Raw genomic sequence first — 10,374 nt, forward strand, 5'->3', positions numbered from 1 at the left:
AGAGAGAAAGAAATGAAATAAAGCACTCAAAGGTATGGCTCCAGAGGACAAATCTGAGACACACAAGCAATAAAGCAAGCCTGGCACAAAGACTTTTCTCTGGCTCCCTGCGCTGTCTTTGAGGATGCACCCTTTAAATTCTTGAGTAAATCTTGAGGGAGAATCATAAACACATAGAACACTTAGAGAAGGAGAAAATTCCCAGACTCAGGAAAGTCCCAATCTAGCCATCCCTGCTCAGCTCTAAGAACTTGCTGAGCCCCCATTTCAGTCTCTACAAAGACCTGTCCTGGCTCAGAAACAATAAGAAGAAAGAGGATTTTTTTTTTTTTTTAATTCAGAAGGCTTCATAGCAGTCTCTGAATGCCAAGGAGGAAATCAAACACATCCTTGAAGGTCTGTGCAGATAAAGTTTTCCAAAGATATGAAAAATGAGTACTAGCTCTGGCAAGACTTGGAAAAAGGAGATAAATAAGCTGTCTCCACATGCACGGTATATCATGGTGAGGATGACAACGTAGGGCCATGCTAAAGTCCCCTGTGAATTCTCAGGCTGACTATGAGGGTTTAATGAGATTGGTAGATGTCTGTAAACTTACAGGTTAGTTTGCAGCAGTATGTCCTCCCTTAATCTCTCTAAGTCTGTGCTCTCATCTCTTCCTTTTCTACACTACCATAGAGTCCAGGCCACTGTTAAGAAAGATATTAAGGAGAGAGGAATGAGTTACAACCTCTAGAGGATCCTCACCAACTGATAAGATATAAATGGTAGAAGCTAGGAGGAGAAAGTTTGTGTTGAGGAGACAGACCAGAGAGAACTACTCTGACTCAGTGGGACACCCGGGGTATTAGGAGACTCAGAGATACACTAGCCAAGCCTAAAAATAACTACTGTCACCAGGGCAGTGAGCAAAATATAAGTCAGCTGTCAATAGGCTTCCCCTACCATAAGCCCCAAGGCTGACCTATTTTCCACACCTGAATTTCTGTGCATCAATTCTGCTGATTTAATCATCTTCACTCTGAAAGGGAGGTTCATTCTTGACAGTTTCCCAAGGCAGAGATGCTGATCGTAAGCAAGGCACTGAGCAGGAAGGATGTTATTACCAATTGGCAGGTCCCAGAGGACACACAGACACACCTGGACAGAGCCAAAGTTAGCCTCCAGATTGGCTAGTGGCACATAGAGTGAAGAAAATAGCCCATAGGGATGGGAGGTTGTGCATTATAGCAGGGAGTGGCAACTGTACCTGAGCAGGTGGGTTACATCTGTCCAGTGCTGGTCATTACTCCTAAGTTTGTACAACCTGATGGTGTGCTAGAAAATCTCAGGCTGTGTCAGCTGGAAATTTTCACACTGCTCTGTGAGCTCCCTGCCTCCAGTGAGTTGAGTTCATTGCTTATCTTCTAAAGGATTGTGAAAGATCAGAGACATCAATGACCTTACCATGGCAAGTGTGGCACAAACAGGCCTTCTCAAACAGTCCATTCCAGGAAGTTCTCAATGAGATGGGCTGAGGTCTCTGCTATCACCCTTCCTTGGTCCTGTCTTTGGCTAAAGCAGCGACCAGTCTACCCATTCTCCATGGGAACTATGCTTCAACTATGCATGGTCCTTTCATTCATGCAGTCAACAAGTATTTAATTTATTCAATAAATATTGGTATTAAATATATACCAATTCCAAGAGCTTGAGAAAAACATACAATATGATATATCTTAAGTACGTGATCACAGAAACAATAACAATTATAAGTACTATAAATCAAAACCACATGTTTAAAAACATGTAATAGAAGGACCTTCCCAGTATGAGAAGTTCAAGAAATCCCTCCCTAATTCAAATTAGTGGCCAGAAATATTGGTTGAAAATGAAAAGAGGTATAGTGGTAGACTGAGGCCATTAAATCCATGAGGTAGAAAAGAAGGCAACTGGGCATTTTCACAGACCTGAAAAAATTTTAAAATTCAAGGTCATAGAACTCATAGAACTCAGAACTGATAGAAGAAGGAACCAGACCATGCAGGGTCTTCCAGGCCATGGAAAATCACAAAAGATTTTAATCAGGGGATTGAGACATTGTCAAAATCTTATTGAGAAATTTTCATGCTAGGAGAATGGATAAGAAGAGGTTAAACATAGGGTGGGAGACTTGCTGGGAAGCAAATGCAGTGGTCTCTAGAGAAGTTCCAGGATATGCCATGGGAATGGGAAGATGAGGAAGGATCTTTGGGGAGAAAGAAATTGAGAATATGAAAAGCCAGGGTGTTCAGTGAGGCAGCCGCATGAACACTGATGTCTCCCACCAGGATCATGGTTAAAAGAAAAAAAAAAAAAAATAGAGACTTTGACCATGTCATCATTTAAGGAAGGAGAACAAAAAGGAGAGCTAACTAACCATAAGTGGGAGTGGTAGAGGATAATAAACATGACGACCTGAATCCCAAAGAAGCACTAGTCTGTGCTTGTTTGTTTACCTGTTTTTACAGGAAAGAACTAAAAGCTGTATTTGGGGAAAAGATCACTAAAGTCATCAGCAAACCAAAATTTAAAGAAGTGTGATAAAATAAATAAACCCCACTTGGTAGAAGATACCTTTCATCAGAATAATGATAGCATTGGTTTCATTTGCAGTTTATAGACATTAAATAAGAAAATATATTCACAAAATTTTTATTTCAAGGATTCAAGATACCATGAAGTAAGAGCTGGACACATAGGAGCTTCCCTTATTATCAAGATTTTTCACAAATGCAACATATTCATGGTATGATTCTTCAAAACTAGTTTGCCCAGAATACTCAGAGACCTCCAAGCCCTCCCAGGAAGTGAGTCTGTTTTATAAAGTAATCATGCCCTCCAGTGCCTTGGCACAGTGTCTAAAAACTTTCATTTGAGATGACAATCTTTGAAAAGACTAAGTCAAGGTAATGTTAGTCATGATGATGGTAGTAAGGACAGCAGTGTTAATAGGGATTGTTACAGCAATGGCATCAAGACCAAGCAGATAAAAATATATTGATGAAAATATATTGAATGCCTATTATCATGAAAATTTATACTGATGAAAATATTATTGAATGCCTATTGATGAAAATATATTGAATGTCTATTGTCATGAAAATTTATATATTCATCTATTCAAAAACACATGCTATGTTAAACGTGACTAATGAAGAAATATGCTACTGATGACACAGTCTATTAAAATAATATTTATTATTTATTTATTAAGCAAACATTTCTGGGCGTGGTTTTTTTTTTTTTTTGAGTATGTATTGCACTTGAAACTAAAAACTTTATTTTTTTTTTACTTTTTTAACTAAATCACAGCATTTATGGGGTACAATGTGCTAACTTTGTATACAATTTGGAATGCTTACATCAAACTGGTTAACATTTCTTGAGAGCAAATAATATACCAGGATTTATGACAACAATAGAAATAAGCATCTAGCAGGGATGAGGACAGAAATCAGCCATCCTATCAAAAATATTAATACATATAATTATAAATTATGACTAATAATGAAAGAAACACCTCTGGAGCTCTGAGATCAGAAAACAAGTGACTTCATGTAGTTAGAATAATCTTCCCCAAGAAGGTGAAATTTAAACTGAGGTTCCATACAAGTAAAACCTGTGAGGATAGGACAAGGAAATGCATTCCTTTTAATAGGAGCCCAGACAACCTTGGCTGGAGTGAGCTGCACATTTGAGGAACGCAAGAAAGACATTTATGTCTAATTGGGATACATAACACTCAACACTATATGTATTTCAAGAATATATAAATACAAAATAACACACCATAAACATATGAAAGTGACTACCCATGGTAGGAAATGAGAAAGGAATAGACCAGAAAGTTCGGAATGAAGACAGAAAGTAAACAGAACAAGAATTATTGGAACAATAATTATTCTGTGCAATAAGGCTCCAAGTAGAGTCTTAACTCAAGTCTCTGTACCTGAGATTGAAAATGAGTAAATAATACTATAGAAGTTGTAGAGGGGTCATCCATCTCAAAAATAGACTGAAAAAAGTACATAGAATAAAGAAAATAAGTTTTATCAGCAATTCTGGAGTCAGATGGAGCATGAAATTTTGAAGAGTTTCTCTCATAAATTTGAACTCTAAATTATTTCCACATTTGTCCCTCACAGCTTCCTCTGTCATCAAAGATTCACTTGTAGAGAGGCCCACCCAGTCCCAGGGACTGGCTGTGTGTAAGTGCTATGGTGGTGGGAGGTGCCTTGTTTTTTTGTATGTCCAAAAAAGGTATCCAGTTAATCTTCCCTGAACTCTTCAGTCACTTGAATCCAGGTCCATCAAAGTCCTAATTATTTCTTAATTGCCTCATGTATCTATCTTATCAAACAAATAAATCATAGACTTTAAAAAAACATAAAGGTATGAAAAAAATCACTTGCTAATTGATCAGGTGAGATACTCCATCAACTTTTGGTCTTCTATCCCAATAGCTAAACATCATAGGCTTCCAATAGACACTTCCTAAAGTCCAAAAACTCAGGATAATTTCATTTGATTTATCTGCACTGTCCCCATGAAGTGAGTGGCCTGGGCTGTGGTGCTTCCACTCCATAGGGGGGCACTTGGCCCTGAGTTCTAGCTGGGAAGAACTATACTCAAATGGGCTGAATCCACTTGGGGCTCAGAATTGTAAATATTCGCTCCTGGATCTGCTTGGTCTTGATGCCATAAACCAAGGGATCCAGTGCAGGAGGAAAGAGCAAGTAGAGATTGGCAAGGATGACCTTGGCAGCAGAGGCTGTGGGTGGTCCAAAGCGTTGCATGACCACAGAAAGAAAGCCTGGTCCATAGAAGAAGAGGATGACACAGACATGGGCTGTACATGTGCTGCCTGCTTTAGCACGTGCCTCTGGTGAAGGAAAATGCATCACAGTCCTCACAATCTGTCCATAGGAGTAGGCAATAAAAGCCACATCTCCCACTCCAAGAAAAACTGCCACAGCAAAGGCATAGAGGTTGTCCATGGTGGTAGCCCCACAGCCCAGCTTTACCACTGCCATATGCTCACAGTAGGTATAGGCAATGGTGTGTGAGCCGCAGTAAAGCAACCGATGGGCCAGGCTTGGAAAGGGAAGTATCAATCCCACACCTCGCAAGACCACTAGTCCCCCAATCTTGGCAACAACAACAGGGGTAAGAATGGTTGTATAACGCAGTGGGTTACAGATGGCCACAAAGCGGTCCAGAGCCATGGCCACAAGCACTCCTGACTCCATGGCAGAGAATGCATGAATGAAGAACATCTGGCAAAGACAAGAGTAAGAGCTGATGGCTGTAGCACCAAACCAGAAAATGGCCAGCATCTTGGGCAGTGTGGAGAGAGAAAGGACCAGGTCCACAAAGGAGAGCATCGCGAGAAAGAAAAACATGGGCTGGTGAAGGCTGCGATCTGTCCAGATGAGAAAAAGCAGGACACCATTCCCAGTCAGTGCCAGGAAAAACATAAAGCAAAACGGAAGTGAGATCCAAATGTGGGCAGCAGTCAATCCTGGGATGCCAGCCAAGAAGAAAGTATGTGGGAAGAGATTAGAATTATTGGAAGGAATCATGGCCATCATTTCACATGGAAAAAGAAAGAGGCACTGCAAAGAAAGGGAAAAAGGAGGGCAGGTGAAACTCAGTGATGTGGAGGCTGGTAGCTCAGGACATATGATCTCAGTAACACCATCATCACCACATCACTCTTTCCACAGTCCTCAGGGAAAAAAAAGTAAAAAATAATGTTCAGCTTAGTCAATAATTCTGCAAGATCTTCAAACACAGGAGAGGCAAGTTGGTAGGAAATGCATTGAACAAAAAGTTCAGAAGCTAGGATCTAGGATTAGCTATCTTATAATATGAGTGACATGGGATAAGTTATCAGATTTAAATAGATGTCCAGGAATTGATGTTGAATAAAGATCATTCCCATAAAACTCATATTCCCAGATTTTTGTGCTTGACTTAATCAACATTGACCTCAGATAATCTTCAAGTCTTTATCCCATTAACCCTCATCTGAAACTGCCAGAATCCTAACATCTGGAAAATTCCTTAATTTAGAGACATTCCACTCTTTCACACTTCACTTGACTGACAAGATTACAGAATAATATATGGTCCCTGATGACTCCAACATTGATCAGACTCTTATTTAGATTATTCCCATCCATTTCACTTACTTTTCTATCCAATATCTCAATGGTTGCCTGACTTTACCACCTCCTGTTTCTACCTCTCCTTCAAAGTGGTATTATGTAGACACAGACACAAATTCCAGAGGGGTGGTAACCTCACGTAAACAGAAACTCTTGGTAATATTAACAATATCACAATAACAATGTGAAGGTCAAAGAATTCTATGCCACAGTTACTTTACTGAGATCAGGAGAGAAACTTGGTCGATGTGTTCCCTTTTTTTTTTTTTTTTGCATATCACGTTAAGAGTATACCACATTATTCACTTCTATAACACGTATTATGTCTAATACTTTAATTTATAGGTTTGAAAACTGAAGTCTGGAAATAATTCAATGCCCAGTGTCACAGCTCTATATAGTGACAAAATCAGATGACAGCTCAGAGTTACTGACCCCAAACTAGGAGGACATCACCCTGTCTCTGTTTCTATTACAGACACAGCGAAGAAACTCCAGGGCCTGTTAACCAAGGATGGGAAGTACAGAAGTATCAGATAAATGACAGATAAGGACTCATTTAGGGATTATATGTCTTCTCAACACCCCCAATACTTAAAAAAAAAAAACCATCTTCTTGTGGGAAAGATAAACACAAAGACACACAAATAGCTGTCTATAGGGTTTGAGAGGGCTTTGAAATGTAATGGGAGTGATTCTATTCTCATTCTAGGCATAAAAGATATATCTAGATTGATCTTATGGCCTTAATAATGGCAAGAAGAGGTCTTTAAACATAAAGGAAAGGAGCAGAAGTTAGCTGGAACATAGTTCAAGAAATAAGAAAGCACAGATTTAAAACAGTGGAGAAAGTTTTGTTTTTCTCTTCAAGAAAATGAATGTAATTATTTCCCATGCCTTTAACCACACTGCTAAGGCAACTATGTGATAATAATAGAAAGTTTGAGGCCTGAGAAGGTGGTCATGGAATAAACTCTAGACAAGAAGCCAAGACTCTAGTTTGGGGTACTATTTCTGCAATATGTCTTCTGTGTGACCTTAATTAAGCAAAGCATTTACTCATTTTCAAGTCTTAGTTTTCTCACATGTAAAATGAGCATACCAAAACCTACTTCACAGTATCATTGTAAGAAATGAATGAGATGGGATATGTGAAAATTTTTTGTCAAATACTGAAATATTATTGTTATTATTTTCACTGATATAATTCCATAATATATGGTGCATTGGGAATAGTCTGGTTAAGAACAAAAGAAAGTGTGGAAATTGAGAAAAAATGCATTGATTTGGCAAAGATAACCAGATACATACATCCCATGGTGGGTGGATGATGTTTAGTAGGGAGCTGAATGGAACAACCCAGTCAAAAACACTACCTCTCCCCCATGTTACACCCTTTTTCTTTTCAATACACATTGTTTTCTTCAGCAGACCCAGAGTGTGGTGTTGGGAGAAGGGTAGGGAGTGTTAAGAAATGTGGCTCTTATCACATGAGCTTCTGCTTCAAATTATCCTCAAAACTGCCCATCCTTAAACCTCTGTCTTCAGAAAACTCTAATAGATAATTACACCTGATATTCGAACTATCCCCTGAGGTCCAAATAAATATCCCTCATTATATCTTTATGCCTCAAGGAAAAGTCTGACCCCTATAAGTTCAGCAGTTCTGCCTCCACCAGGGAAGTAGATAAAGGTAAGAAATGGGTCCTGAAACAAAGGGAGTTGGGAGCTCAAAATTTAGAAGCCTTCAGAAATATTTACGTATGACTTACCCTGTAGTTTTCAAAGAGGAGTAGCCTTCCAGCTAGCCCACTGCCTACTCTGGACTAGAAGGATGTTCTGCTGCTTTAAAGTGAAGAAATCTCAAAAATCCAATCCCATCTTTGCCTATTTCATATGATACTAAAAATCCAGATATGCTCCTATAACATATTGCCTGCATTTCTCTGATTTCCCCTGGTGGTATCAAGAGTGTGCAATTTCACCTCAGACAGCCTAACAAATTGTCCAAATCTGGGAAGGTTAGGGTAAGTTAATGTGTGGATGTAATCTGTATGTATCTCTCTTCCTTAGGCCTACCCTTAGCCATTACTCACCAAAAAGCTGCACTGATTGACCTACAGGAGGATGAGAAGTTAAGCTACCAATTAGGTCCCAAGAACAGGGTATTTAATAGGCATCTTTTCAAGTATTGCCCATAGGGATCCAAAGTGAAGCTCCCAGCACCTAGAAACCAATTAGTACTTCTACCTCCTCTCCAAACAAAATTTTAACATGATCTTTTCCTCTTATTCAGGGCCCAGGGAATAGCCCCAGAAGGGAATATTTTGAATAGTATACTCCAGGATGCCTTATCAGAAGGAGGCCAATCTCCCACAGCCAGAAGCAAAGAGGGGCATCTTGTCCTGGGAATAGGACCACCTGGCTTTATGGCCCAGAAATATCTAATCTAGGGAGGGTGAGGAAGAAGGTAAGGACATGAGGAAGGGCACACCCCAGGACTAGCATAGAACACAACTTAGAAGATTCCCACTGAGATAGATGTCTCCATGAGAGGAAGAATAAATTAATAAGTGGAAACCTTTAAGAGGAAGAAGAACCTGGCCAGAGAATAAGGCTGGAGGAAAATGGCAAATGTTTCTATGCCTAGACTTGAAATGGTAGTACAAAGCTAGGCCAACTTCTGGAGGTATTGCTAGCCATATGTTGTCCAACCTTGGTGAAATTAATAACAACAGTTCTCCTTGATTATTCTCCCTATATTTATCTCACCTCTCAGTCACCAAATCACTCCTGAAAATAGAGCTTGATTTATCTATGGAAAGGTACAAAAGTATGTAGGATTTGGATATGACATTGTGTAAAGAGGAATTGGAGAACTAAGTATGCTCAGCTTACAGGAGAAGACTTATGGTAATATGTATGATTCTTCAGGTATCCTTCAGATACAGAAAGAAATACCTAATGGGGGAAGATGATTTATTTTATAAAGCCAAAGGAAAAACAAGAACAAATGCCTGAAAGTTTATAGTTTGGTATTCAACCAGAACTATGTGTCTTTAGAATGACAATTCCTTATTAGGGGTCAATGCAGGCTATATTGGAAGGGCATAATACAAGGCTTGGGAATGGTCAATACCTAGAATCAGATCATCTATTTCAGAGAGCTATGTACTAAGGATACTGACTCTGTTTCAGAGAGAGAGAAAATAACTCATCCTAGAAAAGTGCTACATACCTCATTGCTGAATATCACCACAGTCACCTTTGAAGTACTCCCCTTGGGAAGCTATGAACCAATGTCAATCAATACTTTAGTTCACTCTTACACAATTTCTTTCAGGAACTCTTTCCTGAAATGGCCATCAGAACTGATGTCAGATAAGGTGTGACAATTAAGTTCATGAACTCATCCTAGAAAAAGAGCTATATAGTTCACTGCTGAATAGCAGTACATTCACATTTAAATACCTTGGACAAGGGTCATAGTGAGATAGGTATTGGGAAGTAGCAAAATACCAGCCCAGAAATCTGGTAGGAAAGGAAGGGTAGGTGGGCAGGACAAGTAATAAGAGTAATACAAAAACCAGTCCAAGAGGAACTGAGATGGACAGAAACTGAAGCCCAGAAAATAAAGTCTTAGAGCAAAAACATAAGATTAGGGGCACTGGGATCCATAACTGAAATTCTTAACCCTCAGCTAAAGTCAAAATTGTATAAAATATCAAGAAATCGAGACAAGGTTGAAGCTTTAAACATAGTCAAGAGTCCTTGGATAATGTAGAACAAAATATTTCCTAAGTTTCTTTCAAAGTGTTAGAAAGAAATATAAAGATTTTAAACAGGGTCAGGTAGAAGATACACATCAAACTAAGGCAAAGTACCACCAATGGCAAAGCACAGGTATAAGCAAAAAGCTGTGGCCACCTTGGAGTCAGACTATCTTGTTATCTCCAGGGGGATCATAGAAGGTTTTACAAAAGAGGCAACATTTGAGAGACAAGTTGAAGAAAGGAATAGAATGGAATAGAATGACAACAGCATTAAAAAGGATATCGAAACTTATAAAGTAAGGAATTCTTGATGACCAGCCATCTAAGAGAGAAATGTTGAGGGAGCAGCAAAGAGAGATGCAATTTAAGTGCATCTGAGAGGCTTTAAGTGCTCATCAAAAGAGCACTA

The 10,374-nt window shown here is 39.1% G+C and overlaps 1 protein-coding gene across 1 annotated transcript; it reads right to left on the minus strand.

The window, feature by feature from the left end:
- Positions 1 to 4,650: 4,650 nt before the first annotated feature.
- On the minus strand, positions 4,651 to 5,613 carry LOC100946657 (olfactory receptor 52K1-like). The gene has a single exon (XM_003781474.2). It carries the CDS (start codon positions 5,611 to 5,613, stop codon positions 4,651 to 4,653), a length of 963 nt encoding a protein of 320 aa, XP_003781522.2.
- Positions 5,614 to 10,374: the final 4,761 nt, after the last annotated feature.

This window comes from Otolemur garnettii, unplaced genomic scaffold, assembly GCF_000181295.1.
Source record: "Otolemur garnettii isolate 467f Iridium unplaced genomic scaffold, OtoGar3 scaffold00001, whole genome shotgun sequence".
Lineage (NCBI taxonomy): Eukaryota > Metazoa > Chordata > Mammalia > Primates > Galagidae > Otolemur > Otolemur garnettii.

What these genes read in the sequence shown, in the direction of transcription:
- LOC100946657 (XM_003781474.2), bottom strand. Translation starts at nt 5,613, where the DNA reads ATGATGGCCATGATTCCTTCCAATAATTCTAATCTCTTCCCACATACT.